At 37.3% G+C, this 21,099-nt stretch overlaps 1 protein-coding gene and 2 pseudogenes across 3 annotated transcripts in view; all 3 read right to left on the reverse strand.

Moving 5' to 3' along the window:
- Positions 1–21,099, reverse strand: part of DIS3L (DIS3 like exosome 3'-5' exoribonuclease) — a 30,557-nt gene that overhangs the window by 7,635 nt on the left and 1,823 nt on the right. For 2 of the 3 annotated variants that reach the window (XM_006920240.3, XM_006920241.3), the window contains exons 3-9: positions 13,127–13,255; positions 11,276–11,411; positions 7,679–7,855; positions 6,475–6,553; positions 5,314–5,493; positions 2,579–2,748; positions 1,335–1,496 (exon numbers count right to left, since the gene is read on the reverse strand). In XM_006920240.3, coding sequence (XP_006920302.1) covers positions 1,335–1,496; positions 2,579–2,748; positions 5,314–5,493; positions 6,475–6,553; positions 7,679–7,855; positions 11,276–11,411; positions 13,127–13,255 — 1,033 coding nt within the window. Of the gene's footprint in view, positions 1–1,334; positions 1,497–2,578; positions 2,749–3,316; positions 3,402–5,313; positions 5,494–6,474; positions 6,554–7,678; positions 7,856–11,275; positions 11,412–13,126; positions 13,256–21,099 lie in introns of those variants that run through there. The other variant, XM_025038788.1, reaches the window with a different exon arrangement.
- On the reverse strand, positions 5,130–5,248 carry LOC112469881 (annotated as a pseudogene).
- On the reverse strand, positions 19,034–19,152 carry LOC112469640 (annotated as a pseudogene).

The raw sequence follows: 21,099 nt of genomic DNA on the forward strand, positions 1-21,099 counted from the left end.
ATAAAGAGCACATCGATTTCATTTCGAATGATCCATTTATTTAAATATAGTTGAGCTTTTAATTCAAGTCAAGCCCTGAAAATAAAATCAATATGTCTCAAATAATAAAAAGTTTATTCCTCAAAGATAATTTAGGTAGGACCAATCTAGGGCATTTTCTCTCCATTGTTACCTGTTTAAGCCATCAATCTGCAGTTAAGTATGCTAAAAGGGAAGAGAATTCTAGTTCTGTGAAGTCTAATCCATGCTTTATTTTATTCTAACATTTTCACTAAGAGCTGAAACAAGTCAACAAATAATTTCCAGAAACTAATGTTAAACATAAAAATTTAATAATGTAAAATATTCTAAAATATTTTACTATTACAGCTACTGTTCTGTCAAAAACTAATGAAAATAAGAAAACCTATATGCTCTTGATGGCAATGCAAACTGGTTCAATTTTTCTGAAGAACAATCTGCCAATATGTAACAAAAGCTATTTAAATTTTTTATGCCCTTTGATTTGATAATTTTACTTTAAGGATTGCAATCCAAAGAAAATGATCAAAAAGAAAAAATAGTAATGTTTATAACGTGTTTGAAGTAACATACTGAAAAATTAAATAGCCCAAATGCCCAACAACTGAGGAACACTTAAACAAACTAGAGTACATCAATATAAAATAATTTGCCATAACTATTAAAAATAAGTAGGCTATGTCAATATATAGAAAAAAAATTAAATGAAAGAAGCAGAAAACAGTATGTGCACACTGTGAATATAGTCATGCAAGAATAATAAACAAGATTTATGAGGATTTTAAAAGATCACAAAGTGATGAAAATAGCTAATTTTTTATGTTCATGGAATTTTTGTTTTCTGTAAAGGTTACAAAAACTGTTTCATAATGAGCATGATTTTTTTGATCCATGGGTCCGATGTATGGAACCCAAGAAGCTGCTCCCTGCGGCTTTCTGCAGGCCTCTTGTTGAATGATTATGACAGGGAGTGGAACCCAGTGGGTCTGTAACTAGGTACACCCTTGTAGTTGCTGGGGATGAATGTATACTGACTATAAGACACTGACATGCCATTTTTAAGCACAGTTGGAAAATGTGAAAATTTGAAAGCTGTGAGGCTATAGGAAACTAATTCTGTATTTGAAGCTGACTTTAGTCTGGTCCAAACACAAAGAGGAGTGAAATTTTCCATTATCTGTGGCTTTAGACTGTAGGTTGTAACACAGTATAAAGATTTTTTCTTTCTCAATGATGAAACAAATAATGACAAAGGCAAAAAGAAAATGTACAAAATGTCTTTGACCAGACCAAAGTTCTCAGAGAAATCTGACCTGAGCTTCTGAGAAAGGGGCAACTGAAATACTGTTTTCCACCAGGATGGTTGCAATTTCTCCTTCCAGATCTCCAATTTTTCCTAAAACACGCACAAAATGTCCATTAGGATACACAGATGTCGACTCCCAGGAATCGATACGCACAACCACCCTGAAATCCTGCACAAAGGGAGAAAAAAAAAAACATGAGTCCAGCACCAGGAGTTAAGTGGGTAAATTAGAAGCACTAAACAAACGAGATAAACAGCATCAAGCTCCAAAGAGAGTGGCCAATTTGTTAATAGTGGGATTTTTTTTGTTGTTGTTGTTCTTGTTTTACTAAATTGCCAGATAGTATATAAATGCTTGGCCCAGTGCTTTGAAGGGAAGCATTACCTCTTTATATCAAATGGGCTAAAAAGTTTAGTCTGTTAGAGAAAGCCAATTGTAACTCATTCTAGTTAACATTTGCAATACAAGAGAAAAACTCAATTATGCATAGTCCAAATTAAATTTCAAAACAAAAATCTCAATTTTGTGTGTTTGGGAGTTACTTTCTAATGTCTTAATACATCTTTTGGTGAGGAAGAAAGTATCAATGTGAACTGAACTCTAATGCCCCCAAACTCCAGCAAACCATGGATAAGGAAAACAATAGTTGCAACTGGCCTTGGAAGGCCTGCATAAGGCTTCAAGAGGTAAAAGTTCACAATGACCAGGTTCCTGGCTGGGGAAACCCTACATCAGTGTCTCATTTAGAAACTGCAAAACATCAGGCAAATCAAATTGGGTGATGCCTACACTATTCGCCACAGTAAAGGTTAATTTCAGACTTTCTTGTTTATGTCTTCTCTCTGGTGCTATACTCCCTTACAGATAATCGATTTTGTGAAGTACCACTATATCATCCCTCCAAGGCAGAGTGATCGTATTTCTATATTGCTTGCTAGAAGAAAGCTTGTTAGTGTTGGCATAGAGTGTATCTATTCAAAGTCTGTGAGTTGGACAGCTGGATAATGTATGTTCTCTCCAGTGTCTTACATAGTTCTTTCTAGGACGGTTTCTCTCTGGCCTTCATTTATTAACCAAGGACTATTTAATAGATGGTTCTATATATTTAGAATTTTTAAAAAACACGATCTCAGCATGCCAGATGCCATCAATAATTTATCCCTTATATAAAAGAATCAACATTGTTTTCTGGTACTGCTCAAGAGCTAGCAAAAACAGAAAGAAAACAGTAGAGGAATAATGTTAGCTACCTGGAGGGCTTCTGCTTGTTGAGTGCTAATTCGGATTTTGGGAATTCTGTAATCCCAAGGTGTAACTAGGATTTTCTGAGCATTTTTGCCCTGAGATTGGACCTCTTCTTTGGATGGAAACGTCACCACATAATCCCGCCAGTTCTTCTGAAGGATGCCTACCACTCTGCCTTTGGGAAAACAAAACAAAACAAAAGAAAGTCTTAAGTGGTTCAATGTCACCTATCTGGACTCTGACCAGTTCAGCAGTGAGGAAGAAAATAGGAAACACAATGTCCCAGTTTTTCAAGCACATTCACACAAGTTGAGAGATGCTTAAACATTTGCCTTCCTAGCATTTTATTATTAAGATGGATTTTTTTTTTAGATAGATAATTTTTTAAGTAAAATTGTCAGTATGCCCTTTCTCCTGTGGGGCCTGATGTGACATTTAGAATCCATTAGTTCCACTTTTTCTTTTGCCCTTACCCTATCAATCTCATGTACAGATAAGTTGGAAAAAGTTAACGATTTTCACTTTTTTTAAACCTATGCTCTCTACTGTGCGTTTTCAGTTTTTCTTGCATTTTCTGACCAGCCAAGATCAACTGGCCCTATATAATATACAGAGAAGTATACAAATCATTTAAGTCTGATACACAATACTTTTAATCATTATTGACTGAAGTCAAGGAAAAATCAATTTTAATAGTTAAAAGTGCTATCTTCTCTTTTCACAAACATTTATTGAGCCCCTACCAGGAATCAGGCACTGTCCTAGGTGCAAGGAATATATCAAAACAAAGTCTTTGATTTCCTGGAGTGTATCTTCTAGTCCAGGTGTCTGTGGGGTGGGAAACAAACAGTAAAGAATAAATATATGTGAGGTAGTGATGATTGCTAAGAAAGATAAAAAGTAGGGTAAGATGACCAAGAGTGATAAAGGGTCAGAAATAGCAGCTATTTTCAATAAAGCAACATTTAAGCAGAGACTTGAAATGAGGAAAGGCGGTGTGAGGATGTCTGGGGCAAGCTTGTTTTTGGTGGTGGAAAGAAAAGTTGGTCAATGTGGCAGAAGAGTGATGAAGAAGACAATGACAGAAGACAGCCCAAGCTGGTGGGGACTTGTAGACTAGGGTAAGGACTTTGGATTTTATTCTGAGAGAAATAAGAAGCAGTCACTGGAGAGTTTTGAGCAGAGACATGGCAAGACCTAGATTTGTAAAAGGATCACTATGGCTTGGATGTGGAGAAAAGACTATCTGGGAGCAAGGGTGGGAGCACGGAGACCAGTGAGGAGGCTGCTGGGAAAATCTCACCAAGGGATTATAATGCAGGGGTCCCCAACCCCTGGGCCCCAGACTGGTACTGGTACTGGTCTGTGGCCTGTTAGGAACTAGGCCACACAGCAGGAGGTAAGCAGTGGGCGAACTAGAGAAGCTTCATCTGTATTTGTTGCCACTCCCCAGCGCTAGCATCACTGCCTCAGCTCCAGTACAGATCATCAGGCATTAGATTCCCATAGGATCACTAGTCACTGGTGCCAAAAAGGTTGGGGACCACTGTTCTAATGCACTGAATTAAGAGAGAAATGGTGGAGTACGAAGTGGCTGAATTCAGTTAGAGCTGCCAGGACTTGCTAACTTGTGAAAGAAAAGTTGAGGGTGATTCCAAGATCTTTGGGTTGACCAACTGTAAGAATAAACTTGCCATTTATGGAGATGGGGAAAGACTTGGGGAGGAGCAGGTCTGGGGTAGAAATCAGGAATATATTATTAGGTATGTTAAATTTGAGATGCCTATTAGACATTCAGGGGAAGATGCCAAATAAGACAACTGAGTAGACAAGACTGGAGGCTGAGGAAGGGTTCTGAGCTGGAGACAGAAAGCAAGAGGAATGAATGAGATCTTCTAGGGAGAGTGTGCAGGGAAAAAAGAGATCCAGAGAGGAGCTGGTACATCCAAGAGGACAATTAGATGAACCAGCAAAGGAACTGAAGAGGACCAATCAGCAGGAGAGAAGAATCCAGAAGCCAAAGATGAGGCAATATAGTTCATTAGCCAAATGCTGCTGACAGGTTACAGATGCTGAGGACTGCTGGCAATGAGGTCACTGGTGACCTTGACAAGAGGGCAAGGATTTTGCGTGTGTGTGTGTGTGTGTGTGTGTGTGTGCGTGTGTGCGCGTGTAAGGGGAGATATGCCTGCATGAGATGGCTTTTGGATAAAATGGGTAAAGAGGAAGCAGAGAGAATGCAGAGTTAACTGTTTCACTGAGTCTTGCCATAAACTGATGCAGAGAAAAGGCTGATAGCTGCAGGAGATGTGGGATCCAAGAGGGTTTTTATTTTTGTTTTAAAATGGGAGATATTAGAGCATATCTGGGTGCTGATGAGAATAAAATAAACCCACAGAGAGGGGAATCTGATAATGTAGGAAAAGAGACAATAATTACAGTATTTTTGTTAAGGAGAGGAAAAAAATGTTTATTTTTTTGGGCGAGGCAACCCTTGGTTGACCTCACAGATTGCAAAGACCTTGTCAGCTTACAATCCCTTGTTTTTATTTTTTATGCCTATAGCACCTGGTATTCCTAGGTGGTCTCCCATCCAAGTACTAACCAGGCCTGACCCTGCTTAGCTTCCGAGATCAGATGGGACTGGGCTTGTTCAAGGTAGTGTGGCCATAGACAGGAGAGAAAAAATAAACATTCCACAAGGAAAATGGGTAACTGGGTGACTTTCTAGCCGGCTCACCTGTGGGCATGGGCTCACTTGGGGACTCTCCTGAGGCCTTGTCATCACTGTCATTCTCACACAGGGCAGCAGTTCTTCCCTTCCATTCATTTTTAGGAAGCAGTTCCACAACTACCATGTCTCCATGAATTGAGCGGTTTCGAGCCTTCATCCCATGGATTAGGATGTCACTAAATAAACCTGTGTTTGAGGCAGTACAGAGACACCCCATGAAGCCAAGGGGGATGCCACCCCAGTGTGGTACTTCAAACATAATATATCTGAGGTCTAATTAGCATTCCTACAAAGAAGAGCTTCCTCCTTTCAAAGGTGAAGTCAAGTTTCTCCTGTTCTGCAGGTTAGGAATAAAGAAACCCAGCCACCATGTCATACTGTATAATGTGCTTTCATAAGGGCCACCCTCAATCGTCTTTTAAGGTAGGTAATAGTTCCCTGCATGAGATCGTTTAAGCCTATACTGTAATTCTGCAGGGGCCACACAGCCACAGAGTAGTCAGTAGGCTGATGAACTACGGACACAGCGGGACTGAGCAAAGCCATCGCTTCTCGTTTTCCTTCAACCCAGCCATGTTTCCTTGACTGTCAGGGTTTTTTTCCATCTTGTCATTACAGAACTAGGATGTCCACTCTATCACAATATGATTTATTTACACATTTTTTTTCCCATTTTTATTACTTTTTTAGTGATTCCTATAAGGCAATATAGCACATTGAGGCAGATCAGGGCAATGTCTTAAAATAATGGTAAACTGCCTCAGTGACAGGTTCAGGCCCCGCCACTTAGCAGGTGTGTGATCTTGGGCACATTACTGTGCTTCTCTGTATTTTAGTTTCCTCATGTGTAACCTTGTGTATCTTCATGTGTAAAAGGTGGAAAACAATAATAATACCTATATTAAGTGCTTAGAATAATACCTGACATGTAGTAAGCACTCCATAAAATAGTAGCTATTATAATTTTTAAAGCTGATGACAATAAAGTCAGAAATTATCGACAAAAAGTTAGGGGAAAAAAAAAAACAACCCGTGATCCCACACACCCCGTGTATGTGGGGATATCTGACATGGCATATATGATGTGAAAATTTCAACTTTGCTTTCTTCATTGTGTAATACTGGGATAAAAGTCATATGGAGATTTATGTAAGGTTTATACCAAACCTGAATCTTTACTGCTGGCTCCTTGAAGTCGCACAAAAGCTTCTATTTGTGCTCTGTGCTTGTTGACATTCAGAATTCCCTAAAATTGTAACAGAAGTCAATGTGAAAAATTTCTTTCTTGCCTGCTTTACCTCCAAAAGGTAGTTTTTAAAAATTATATGAAAATATCTCCATAATATTCTTATAAGGTCTGTGATCCCTGTCTTTAGGAAGAATATTCATCACCAAAGTTTCTTTGCTCTCAAGAACATACATTCATTTTGAACTACTCTTAGCTATCCCAAGTTTAAAGGTCAGGATTGACCTCATCTAAGCAATGAGTGGTCTTTAAGACATCATCTTCCTCAAAGTATCCTCCCAGGGATGTTGTGAAGTTTACTCTCAAGTTGGAAGCATTAGGCATTCTAGGTATACTCATTTAAAATACCCACACTTCAGGGAGGGCCAGGAGAGGGAGGGAGCAATTTTGAGGATCTTTTATGAACTATATAGATGTCTAACCAATGTACTGTATACTTGAAACTAATTTAAATAAATAAATTTTAAAAAATAAATAAATAAAATAAAATAAAACAAAATATCTACACTTCAGGGAGGAATGTTAGTGTGGTATTCTCAGACTTCAGCCTGCATAAAAATTATCTGAGTGGCTTATTAAAAATGTAAAATCCATGCTGGAAGAGTTCAGTATCTTGACTGTGGTGGTAGATACACAAATCTATGCATGTGATAAAACTGCATCCATACACATAACGAGTACATGAACTCTTAAAATCTGAGTAACAATTTTATCTGATTTCTTCTCAAGACCCTGACAGCATCTGGGTCCTGGGAGATTATAAAAGAGCCCTTGAAAGATATAGGAAAATGGCAAAGGAGTGAAAAAGCCAAATTTCACAAATTTTATAATTTTGCCAAACCTCCAGATCTTAATTCAAAAATACATTCTCTTTTCCAGTGACAGGAGGCATTTACAAGGCTACCTGTGTAATGCTTAGTATGTAACCCAATTAAGAACTCTATAGAGTAGCTCCAACCAGACAGCTATGTCTATCGGAAGAATGACTCCTAAAGCACCTTAAACATCATCAGCCCTGGCTTATTCATACCCATCTTTTTAATCGCCTTTGAAATTAGAGGCCTATAACAGGAGGCAAGTAAAGAAGAGAAGAAAACTGACGCCGATTCTTCATTACCACCTTACCTGGATATAGCGTCCAGACTTAATGCCAGCTTCTAACACTTCCAGAGGAAGATGTTCTGGGTACTCCCTCCTATGGCTCTCCTGACTCTCATTCTCTCTTTCCCGTCGGGACTGAAGGATAGAATCACAAAGCTCATGGGCAGCTTTTAAATCAGGCCAAAAACTGTCCAGGTAATTCTGCATTTGATAAACGCACAAGAGAAACATGGTCAGAAGAGAGTAATTCATTATAGTAGTATTACCAAAAAACCTGAACAGGAACTGCTAGCATGTAGTTCTGAAGAGGTGTTAAGTGAGTATTACTCTCTCAAGCATCACATTACCAGTTCATTTTCTACCATTTCATTAATCCACAAGGTCCTGCCAATAAACCTCAGGGAGGCTGTTCCTACCATGGAACACGTCTACTTCCCTGGTTACTATGACCTTTCAAACCTCTCTCTCTCTCCTTCTCCCCACATACACGCACATACACATCCAGTCTGCCTATCTTTACATGTATCTCATTGCTGCAGATAATGGCCTAGAGTGAATGGACAGGAAAAGCTCCTACATGTGCATTCTCGTCTTTTTTTTTTTTCCACCTTGAAATGTTTGAAATTTGTAAGAAACTTAAACACATAAAAATGGCAAGGAGTAAAGTGTATAAGGGAATGTCTCCCCTACCCCAACCCACTGGCAATGTCGAATGAGCAGAGAGCAGGGAAAGTCAAGTAAGTGAAGTGTTTTTTGGTGTTAGGCTTTTCCCTGCTTCATAGGACCTACTTCATAGGTCCTACTTCAGAGGACCGAGTCTTCTTCTGTGACACCCACAGATGTAGTAACTCTCCTCACCTAGGTGACGCCTGATGTTGCTATTAGTATGATGACGTGGTATGAAACATAGCTTTGAAACAAGGGGTCAGAGTCCTGATTAAGTAGACTATTACTGAATATTACTGTATCTCTTGATGTAATTCCTTCAGAAAGGCTTGAGACAAAACCCCAAGGTGACCAGCCATGAGAGGTTGGTGGGTGGTGAGGATGGCTGTGCTTCATCTACTTACTCTGTGTGTCTAGGGAACACTCCAAATGGTTGATTCTCACAAATAAAATCAAATTTAGCTATGATTTTAACTCAGCTTTAAGTCTAAGGTAGAGTCTCACACATTCTCTTTACTCAACTTAAAAAGAAAATAAATTATCCTTATTGTTAACTCTAGCATTTCTCTCACTAATTTCAGGGTCCTGTTTAAAATGCTTCCTTTCTTTCCAAAAGAAGTTCTATCTGTGCTAACATCAGTACCCCAATTCTATGGTCACTTATCACTTATGAGCACCAAGAGTTAGTCTCTGCTCAATTAACAAGGACAAAGAGCAACTGTTGTACCACCGCCAGTGTAAGCCACAGATGCCAAAGTTCGGTAAAAGCTGGGTTTAACTGTTTCTAAGGAGAACAGGATATGTTTGTTTAGGATTAGTGGCAACTGCTCCTGTGGTACAGCTGTGGATGGTGGAAGACAGAAATAAGAAAATTGTGTGAGGGACACTGGGAAAGCCACCAGAAGGTACAGGTAAAAGTTGTTTGCATAGGCCTTTGTGTGTATGTGTGTTTAAATGTAGGCATTTTTATTTAATAAATAACATTAGTAAACAGCACTGGAAAAAGTGAACTGTTAAAATTAAAAGGCACTTGCAACAAGAATGTGATTAGAATGAAACAAAATGCGCAACTCAGTAGTCTGTTACAACACTATGCAAGTGACACTTGCTTAAGTGATAGCTGTTGTATAAGCCACGATACAACTTCCCAGGTTCATTAAAAAGATAAATTTATAGTGAAAATGCCAAAGAAAAAGTATTGATAAAAAAAAAAGTCTTACCCCCAAATTGCAAATAAATACATTAATGATTAGAAGAAGTGATAAAAAAGCACCAGGCTTTAAACAAAATAAAATGAATAAAATAAATTAACCTAAAGGTACCCAATTAAGCAAATAATATATAAATTAAGGACTTTATATGAACTTTATGTAATACTAAATCAAGTACTTGTTTTGCAGAAAATTTCCCAATACTTTTATCTAAGGCTTGAATTTATAAAGAGAAGGCATAAAAGTTACTAAGATTAACTTTTGCCACTATGAACCACCTCTTCAAGAGGATTTATGGTCTTCTCTCTCCTCATCTAACTTCTGTTCCCCACAGAAAATTCTGGGGTTCTTTCTCATCTGAATGTCACAGTATCTCTTTTTTTCTGCTATCATTCACCTGTATAAAGCCCTTGGTCACAGTTTGCTTAGGAAATGCTATACAAAATAAAACTGTACTATACTAGTGAACTACAAAGAAAAGTAATTTTCACAAAAAGTAGAAAAATGTAATTTTAGTCAACTGTCCTCTGCAGGAACAAGACATGATGTATTGCAACAGAAAAAACAAGTGACACCGCCATTAATATCCAGTGCCCCTGGAATTCTCTGGCATGCCAGAGCACTTTTTTATAGCAGGGCCAAGAAAATTCTATTGGCAAATCTTTAGCAATACATGTACCTAGGAACGCTTGTAGAATCTACAATTCAATATCCAACTAGACTTTCTGTAAACTGACAGGGTTAATGAAGGGCCTCATTCTAGTTTCTGAATCAAGAAAAGATATCAACCATTGGAACCTGACTGACCAACTGGGCAGATAGAAGAGACCAGTAATCCACCGAGAGATTAACAGTCATCTTACTCTTCCAAAGGGTACCAAAGAAATAGGAGAACTGTGTTAAGGCAGCCAAGAAACTGTCACTGATAAAGCTGCTCCTGTCTATGATCCGTACACTAAGTTGATCTGATAGCCTTCACATAAATAATATCACATCTCTCCCTTCCTTTATTCCTATTAACCCCCATGCACATTCACAAGTGGAGAAGAGTGAAGAACCGTGGTGAAACGAGACTGGCCTTTAAAACTGTGTTTTGTACGTATTCAAAAGAATAATTTGGGAGGCAGTTAAGCATGGTGGTCAAGAACTTTGGAGCTAGACTATGTTCTAATCCCAATTCCACCACTTTCTACCTGTGTGATGTCGGCAAGTTGTTTAGTCTTTCTGTGCTTTAGTTTCCTTACCAATAAAATAGGGATGATCACATCTATCTCAAAGGTTGTTATAGGAATTAAATGAAATAATACATTTAGAACAGTGCCTAGCATAGATAAATGTTGGCTATTGCTATTAGGTTGAACCATATAAAATCGATATTTTATAGGTTAAAAACAACAGAATATTGGCAATTTTATAAGATTCAACCTATTATCATCATTAATACTAATATTGTTATTACTGTAGCTACAAACATGAGTTTACTATCAACAGGGGCTTGTTGGGCTAAAGCCTTGGATACTGTAGGCCTTATAGTCACAGGTAGTTTGCCCAGATTTGCTAAAGTCAAGATTAGTTGGGGAGTAATGAAGACATGGAACTTCTTGAAGTCTTCCTTCAATGTTTATTTTCCCTTTTCTGTATTGCCAAAGGGATCTAAAGTCTTCTGGGAACTACTTAGGAAATACACATACACACACACACACACACACACATGCACTCACAAATACACAACAGCTGGAAATACCTTGAAAGAAATCACAAACACTCCTTCTGTTTCACTTCCATACTGTTGCACTGCCTCTTCATCTTCTGTCACCATAACAATTGGCATCCTATCCTGGCAGTGGTGATAGTACCAAACTGCTGCATTGTATATGCTCCTAGAAGAGCAAAGGGCACATGAGGCTCCAAGGCAGACAAACACAAGCTATGGTTCAGAACTTCACAGCTGGCTTTTAATCTGCTACCCTTTGGTTTATATAGACAACCATTTATTCATTCAACAGATACTTCCTGAGTACCCATTATAAATATACCCTGGGTTGGGTACTCTGGGGGACAGAAAGAGGAATCAGAAAGTGTTTGACATATCTTCTTCCCTAAGACAACTAACCACCACAGCAACTTTTTTCATTTCTTGATATGGCCTAGAAAACACAAGGCTCTGCCATCTTTTAACAGCTTTTAATTGGAGGGCTGACTGATATACCACCACAGGGATGACAAGCTGTGCAAGGCTAAAAAAATGAAGAAACAAGTCTTTGGTTAAGAAAAAAAACTAGTCTGCAAGTAGCTGAAGATCATAATCCAATAAGGTCTGATATGAAATCACACAAAATATCTCAAAATCTTCCTGAAAAGAATCTGAATTGGAAAACAAGAGTCGAGGTCTGGAGATGTGTGTTCAAGACTGGATTATGTTTCCAATGAAGTATATAAATTTGGACAGCCAACTTGTTTCCCTTCCTGCAAATTAAGATCCTATGTAAGGTTCCTTTAGTTCTAGAACTTAAAAAAAAAATTCTGCTGACATATACTGAGTACCTATCATGTGCGAGGCTGTGTAGTTAGCTAAGTGTGATCATTCTGAGTACTCACATGTGACCCAATAAAGAGAAAGATTTGCTTTTCCCTTCTCATTTTGAGGCCTGGGGGAATTTGGGGGCTGTTATTAAGGACTCACTATGTATGTATCAGTGTTATTTTCCTTTAGAGAACTTAAATATTTAATGGCTATATAAAGAATTACAAGGAAAAAAATGATTTAAATGTTTTATATGGACATTTGAAAGTTTTGCTCTCTACAGAAGTGTTCTAGGCCCACCTCTGACTTTGGCTGCAGCTGGGTGGGCAGTTCCATCCCCCCTCAAGGGCCCACTGAATGGAGTGAACACCCCTGGGGAATGACCCTCAGCTCAGGGAGGACTAACTAAATGCCCTAGCCTCCATCCTTTGAGGTGACTTCTTAGGCACACTCTACACAGCTTCTCAGAGGTTTCCAGCAGGACTTAGCCTGTTTCCCACAGCAGTAACACATTTTTTACTGCTTTCTCTCCTTCTCTGTCCCACTCTCCCCACTTCCTCACTCCTGCTTCTGGGAATCACCTTGAAGTAAACAATCCACACCAAGTCCTAACTTCAGGCTCTGCTTTTAGGTGGATCTAAGCTACCATGAGCTCTTCTTAAAACAGCTCTGCCAGAATGAACTTACCAGTTTCAGTTTAATAAGACTAGTTGGGATATTAGAGCATACTATAACAGAAAAACTGAGATGACTCTGGCTTAAAAGTAGGACCCCGCCCCCCAGCATTAAATTTATGACTTGTGGATCACTGGAATGATCCTGCTAGCCATTAAGGTCTGGGGCAAACTTACTCTGGGTGTCTATTTGTCCCTAATTATAATTTATAAAATCTATCAATTATATATTCAAATGACATATCTAAAATATTAACACATTAAGCATTTCAGTATTAATCATGGTTCCAGAAATAATTGTTGATTTTAGCATATGACTTAGGTCAACTCCCAAATAGCCAATATGGAGACATTATAGATGATGATCATGTGAAAACACAGCAATTCAGTGCCATACCTGGTCTGCCACTTTTCCATGGATTCTCCTCTTTCCCGAGGGAGATAGCAGTACTGCTGGAATTCATTAGCAAAGAGAATGCAATCATGACGTGCATCCTTCAGGAGGTTTCGCAATTTGTTATACTGTCTGTGACACAGAGGAGAAAAATAAATCTAACATAGCAGGTACTCATCTACTGCCAGCTCTTGCTAAGGATCAAAAAAGATGAGGTATTTTAGAGAAAAATATTGATTATTTAAAACTCAAGAAATACTTATTCAATATTTGGCCTTAGTGTACACAGTACCATTGGGTTGCTGCTTCTCAATTTTGCACACTAGACGTGCTTGGGCAGGGACTCCTTAATTAGTTTGTGGATCAATCCAAATCCTTTACTCCTGATTCCCCTTCTGAGACTTCTGGCCATTTATTACATAATTATCTGATGCTGCCCCACATAGTCCCCACTTCAAGGCTCACAGAGAACACAGAGGCAAGCAGACTCTAGCACTTTATTTTCGTACCTCACTTTGTTCTATAAATGGTATTAGGAATCAGTATATTTTACTTTTTGCTGGCAGCTCTAGGAAAGAACACATAGGGTAAATAAGTTTGGGAATTTATCTCTAAATTTTATTTATGCATTCACTTCATTTGCATGAATGAGAACTAGCTTCATCTGTTAGAGAACAGAGTTCTAAGGTTTCCCACAAAGATCTTTCCAATAATGCTAACCAAAGTCACAAATCAAATACAAAGTCTCATATCGGTCAGTTTCTAATAAAGTGCTTTTCAATAGTCTAGGTAATAGGAACTACAGAATAGTCACGGTTATTTTAAAGAAAGCCATCATTTATTTAAAAATGGATTGGTATGAAACTAGATATTAAATTAACACATAAATTATTCAAGGTAGATGACTGGCATTTAATATAATAAAATTTGTGCCTTCCATTCTCACCAACAGCCTGCCACCATGGATTTTTTAAAGATGAGGCTTTTCATTAAAGCAAAGGCAGAACTCTCCAACTTATGCTCTCCAAGTAAATGCTAACTCCATTTTCTGTGTGGTCTCAACACTACATCAGAAACCAAGAAACAATGATTTTATTTTGTTAGTAATTCTAATTCTAATTTTGAGCCATCTTAAAAAGAATCATCAAATAACAGCAACTTGCAAAATTTCCTGATAAACAAAGGGATTCAGATTCCTATCTGTGAATGGCAGCTTTTCTTAACAGAATTCCGCTTGTGCAAACAAAAGCTGCCCTAACCCCAAATGCTTATAACATATTAAACTGGTAATTTCCTCATGTTCACAAAGATACACTTAAAATCCTTTTTAAAACCTCTTGGAATACACAGAGAAGAGTCTACCTGCTCTGTTAACGGTGGTCATCCCAGCAGAGTGGTGAGGCAAAGACTTTTACCTCCTGCTTTACACACTTCTGTCATGCATGAAGTTTTTAAAACGAGCACTTGTTTGTTAAGTAATAAGAAATATTTTAGAAGAGGCTTCATAAACATCTGTAATTTATTATTCCAGATGAAACACTGAAAAAATACTGCCCATTTTTTTCTGATCTTATCCTCCATAATTTTTGCTCCCTTTAACTACCAATACATTTTATACACCCCTAATAAAGCACCTGAGCTTAGTGCAGTTATTTGTTTACAAATTATCTCCCTTACCAAACATCCTTTATCCAGCAAATGTTTGTTCTATGTTCCAGGCCTTTTGTTCCACTGAATGCCTTCAGAGGCCACCATCTAGACACCCCACTGCTGCTGCTCTTCATCTGCAGCAGTCCTGCTCATGGTGAAAGCACAATAGAACCATCCATTCCCCCAAAAAGTCAAAACCAGAACTACCATATGACCCAGCAATCCCACTCCCAGGTATAGACCCCAATGAATTGAAAGCAGGGTCTCAAAAAGATATTAGTATACATGTTCATAGCAGCATTATTCACAGTAGCCAAAAAGTGGAAGCAACCTAAGTGTTCATCGACAGATGAATGGATAAACAAAATGTGGTGTATACATATCATAGAGTATCATTCAGCTTTAAAAAGGAAGTCCTGATATATGTTATAATGGATTAAGCTTGAAGACATTATACTGAGTGAAATAAGCCAGACACAAAAGGACAAATATTGTATAATTACACTTATGTGAGTATTCCTGAGTAGTCAAATACAGAGACAGAAGTTAGAATGGTGGTTGCCAGGGGATGGGGGAGGGAGGAGTGGAAAGTTAGTATTTAATGGGTGTAGAGTTTCAGTTTGGGAAGATGAAAAAAGTTCTGGAGATTGGCTGCATAAAATGTGAATGTACTCAATGTCACTGAAGTGCACATATTTTAAAATGGTAAATTTTACATTATATATATTTTACTACAATTTTTAAAAATATAGCTATGTTAATTGGAAAAACAAAATAAAACAAAAAACAGAACCATCCATTTCAGTGGGATCAGTGCCATTAAAGTAAAAGTACAGGATGTGACAAGAACATGGGAGGAATGGGGAAGGCATCTGGGAGGAGGCAATATCTGAGTCCTGAAGGATGAATGAAAGTTAGCTAGACAAAGGTCCCAAGGGAGGAGAGAGGGGACAGATGTTCAAGACAGCAGACAGTATGGTTCATTTTTGTATCTGCAGGGCTTAACCCACAATAGGTCTTCAATAAACGTTTTCCAAATGAATAAATGAACTCACAACCCTTTGTGACAACAGTGATCCAAATACAAGATAATGTCTTAGAATAAACATTTGCTAGTCTTCATGCACATCACTGCATTTGTTATTACACCTGTACTTTAGACCTAGGTATTCTCAAATCCCGGCCTCCTCAAATATTGATATCTATAAGCCAGACCTAGGAGGTTTAGCACCAAATGATAGTAATGACAATTCTTCCCAATATTTAGAAAAATATATAACTTAAAAAGAATTTCCTCAATTTTAAGTTTCATTCTCATGTGTTTTCCTTAGACTTTTAGTGTGTGTTTCCATTTGTTAGCTATCTATCAGCCAGATAAAACAAATGAACAAATGGCACAATAATATTAATGGGGAAAGCAGGAAAATAACAGCGAATCACTCTGAATGTGACAGCTGGGTTTTTTTGTAGGCATGTGGGCTTATGGTTATAATTTAATAGTGCACACATACCATACAGTCATATTTTTTGCTAGTCAGAGTTGGTGGTGCAAATGATAGAATTAGATACATGAGTACCCTGTATGGAACCAGCAAGGAACATCATAGTGCCTTGAACAAGTCTGGCCTAAATGATTGAATAATAGTTTCATTTTAAAAATTCAATTTAAAAATTCCAGTCTTAGAGAAAAGCCCTAGTTTTCCTAGACTAGCTTAAGTGTTTTCTAAATCTTTATTACCAAAACATTACAAACAATTTCTTTAGGGAGACAGCTGAATTTACTTTCTTTAGACTTGATTTTTTTTTTACTATTTTTAGTCAATGGGTGATCTTATTTACAGATGCAATATCCTTTCTCCCTGCTGACTATACTCTGAGGATTCGAAGTAGGCGTCCCACAATCAGAGGGGAAATGAGTTCTGTATTCAATGTTGTGTTTCTTTGACCAGATTTCCCAGAACCCTGGCAGAGTCTTGTAGACTTACTTTCAGAGGTCCTTGAGTTTTCTACAAGAATTTTAAGTTTATGTTTCCATTTATATTAGGCAATACTCTTAAAACATTTCTAATGAAGTATATTTTGGACGAGCTGAATGACCACCTTCTAACTGCAATGCCATCCGGGGTCAGTGACTGCCGTCTTGGAAGCCTTAGACATTTCAAACTCAAAACAACTATCTACCTCCTCCCCGTCAGACCTCCTCCAATGTGTCCTCTCTCTATCCACTTACATAAGCCAGAACCCTTATTGTTATCCTTGACAACACCTTCTCCCTTACCTTAGATATCTAAATTCATAGATTTTTTAAAAGTAACAGCTTTATTGAGATATAATTCACATACCATAAAATTCACCCTTTTAAATGTACAATTCAATAATTTTTACTACAGTAACAGTTGTTATGTAAACACCACCACCACCACTATCGAATTCCAGAACATTTCATCACCCTCAAAAGAAACATACACCCACTAAGCAGTCATTCCCCATTTCCCTTGACCCCCAGCCCCTGGCAACCTAACTAATCTTTCTGTCTCTTGGATCTACCTATTCTGGGCATTTCATACAAATGGAATCATACACTATATGACTTTTTTGTGTGGCTGGCTTCTTTTATTTAGAATAGTATTTTCAAGGTTCATCTATGTTGTAGCATGTATTAGTATTTCACTTCTTTTTATGGCTGAATAATATTTCCTTGTATAGATAAATTACATTTTGTGTAATCATTATTAGTTGACATTTGGGTTGTTTCCATTTTTTGGCTATTATGAATAGAGCTGCTATGAACATTCATGTACAAGTTTTTGTCTGGACCTGTTTTCAATTCTCTTGGTCACATACTTAGGAAAGTCTATAGATTTTACCTACTAAATAGCTCTTAGAAATGTCTACTTCTATCTCTAAGCTATGACATCTCTAATCTGAACTAAAGCAATAGTCTGGTTTTCTTTTCTCCTTGCATCTTCTAAACAGGCCCAGCAATCTTTTCAAAATAGCAATCTGATGTTATCCCACACTGCTTAAAACCCTGAGGCCCAGGAGGCCTACTACCATCCAATCCAGGGCCTTCTTCCAGTTCCTTGAGCCAAATTCCCCTCCCCGCGACCTTGCACAGCAGTTTCACCACCTAGAAAGGTTTTCTTTGACTGGTTTACACCTACTCAAACCTTAGAGCTCAGCATAGGCATTACCCTTAGGAAAGCCTTTCCCAGTCTGACTAGTTTGGGTTCTCCTGGAGCCACATGCCTGTACTTCAGTGCATTTTGCCACAGCTGCAGTTCTTCGTCTGTTCGTGTGATTATCTGATTACTACCGCCTGTCTCCCCCTCAAACCATGTCTGCTTTTGTTCACTACTGCATCTTCAATGCTAGCAGTTTCTGGCACAGTTTCTCAATAAATATTTGTTAAATTAAAAAAACAAACACCTGAATACATGAATGAATGTGGTTGACAAGACAGCCTCACAGAGTTATCAAGTAACTCCTCATTAAATAAGCATTTGAGATGGCAGAATGTGTCACTATCCTAAATGATCAAAAACTTGACATTTTCCATACTGTTTTGAACAATACTTATGTGAACATGCCATTTTCTGCATTAATATTATTGACATCAAAACCATATTAAATATAGAACCAGATTAGAGCTATGTCTTTTTATTATTAACCCAACACTGGTAATTTCAATAAAACAATGTGATCTGTCACGTTAATTTAATGTTCTTTGCGGTTTTCTGATTTTGTAGCTTTGTTTATTTAATTTGAAGGTCCGATTTGATTTTAAGGTTGAATTAAAGACTTAAGCATGAGGATTTATACCTAGATTTATATTTAATCATATTTAATAGTACAATAAAACAATTTAATTTAACACTGGGTGTCTGAGAATTTTTTTTCTTTTAGAAAAAAGTTGATAACATTACTCATGCTGAGTAACACTGATGTATTGGATGGGGAGTTAAATCATGTTGGCCTTTTATATACTTTCCAACTATAACATTCTATGATCCCTATCTTATGTTATGTATTGAGAAACTGAGACATGTACTGTTGAGACTCTGAAGCTATACAGAAGGAATTCAGGAGGGGGCGCGGATCAAAGGAGAAAACAAGGCATCCTTATACCAGACACTAGACCAGACCAGATATAGATATATGTATTTTTTTAAGGCGAGGCAACTCTTGGCTGCTGACTTCACAGACTGCAAGGACCTTGTCAGCTTACAATCCCTTATTTTTAATTTTTTTTATTTTTTACATCTACAGCACCAGGTCTTCCTAGGTGGTCTCCCATCCAAGTACTAACCAGGCCTGACCCTGCTTAGCTTCTGAGATCAGACGGGATTGAGCTTGTTCAGGGTAGCATGGCTGTAGACCAGACTAGATATTTTTAACTGACAAAGCTTTCCTAAGAATGATGTTCCTAAAAGCATATCAAACAGAATGAATTATTTACTAGCATCTCAAAACTTTCCAAGAAAGAACTGAAAAATAAAACAAAATGTTCCCCAATATTAAATGAAGCAAAACACCACCAGCTTTTGCTAGGCCACATTTGGTTAAACATAAAAGTCAAATGACTTATACTTAACACTTAGGAAGTCCAAATTAATAAAGCAAATCTCCTGGATGTTCTGAATTCAACAGCTATCATTAATTCCAAAGTTAGCTTTCAATATATGACACTTTCTAGGGCTTAGGTCATTTTAGTCATTTAGCTGTTTCAACTTGAATATACCAGGTGATTGCTTAACAGACAAAGCACCAAGTCCCAAACTTGCTGATTCCTTTTTCCTGCCTCTTCTTCATCAAACATGTTCATTATCCCTGCTTTAAAGACCAGTCTCAAACCTAATTCCTTCAGAGAGCTTTCTGGCCTAATTCCCACACCCCATATTTACTTCTGCACTTTGCATACAGTACATATTAAATTATCCTGCATGTATCTAAGCTGTATTGTAATTACCTTCTTGCTTCTTGCATCTAACCCCAAGAAAAAAAAAAAAAACAGGTTTGTTGAGAGAGGGACGAAGACTTCTTTTTGTAGGTCCAGAAGGCCTGGCTCAAAAGTAGTATTTACCAAATGGGAAAACCAGGGTGTAATCATATGGGCCTATTTCATAACCCCTCATCTTTTGTTTTTACATTTAGTGTAGAGAAATGGTAAAGCAATAGAAAACCAATAGTTTTTCATCAAGTTAACTACTTTTGAAATGTTCAGGAGAAAAGACATTTAAATTCCAATTCTTTGCTTTTGAATGTCCCAGGAATTGGTTTTTAAAACAATCCTTAATATTAAAAATATTTTGGAAAACAGAAGTTGAAAAGGCTCTGCAGTGTACTAGCAACCTGAATGATAACAACAAATTGATTTTAGTAGCAGAAATTGAAATACGACACCTGGAGCAGCATTTAAACCTGTATGTGTGTAAACATCTATATCTTTGTGTCTGAACAAAATCAACTTCAAGCTCATTTAAAAATATTCTATCTGAAAAACCTACATGCAATCTAGTTAATGCATATATTTTTTGAACTGAGCATATAATAAAAACAACTTATTATTTTCATATACAAATAAACACATTTCATCTTTTACTACCAAGGTCTGAAGAAACCACATTTAAAAAAGAATGAACTCGTAGTTTCTGCTTTTTAAATAACTTGCGGTGGTAAGAGGTGGATGTATAATTCTAATACTGTATGCTGTTTCCATACAGCATGAGTCTTCAAGTTTAAATCATAAATCTTTTCCCAATGTTAAATGAAACAAAACCAATTTTTACGTATTTGTTTAAAAGGTACAAGGCAAGCATTTTAGGCTGATTTCAATCAAAAATCCTTTGTTTAGCAAATACAATTTCTATGGTTGGTAGTAATACTAGTAACCTAAAAATAAAACAAGTTATTTGTAGTTTCATTGAATAAATCACTACAAATACAATTTGTATCCACAATAAAGGAGTATTAAATTTAAAAATAAAGTGCTCTCTTTTTCTCAAAGGAAAAAAATAAGCTTCTGAAATAATATATCTATAAATAAGATTAAATAATATGCATTATCAACAAGAAATAAGCAATAACTCTGCTATAAAATGCAAATCAAAAGCTAAGGATCTTAAATACCCACATATTGGGGACACTGCAGTTTATTGATCTACAGTCAGATCTGTTGGCCAGATGTTGAAGCAGAAATATAAAACAATGTTACTGCATTCCTACTAGCAAAGAGAATACTAAACTAGTTCAAAAAATAGTTTCTGACAAAATAAATTCCTCTCCTTCCCCTGCAATGAGGGACCTTTTTTAAAGGGCGTGGGGGC

Source organism: Pteropus alecto, unplaced genomic scaffold, assembly GCF_000325575.1.
Source record: "Pteropus alecto unplaced genomic scaffold, ASM32557v1 scaffold86, whole genome shotgun sequence".
Lineage (NCBI taxonomy): Eukaryota > Metazoa > Chordata > Mammalia > Chiroptera > Pteropodidae > Pteropus > Pteropus alecto.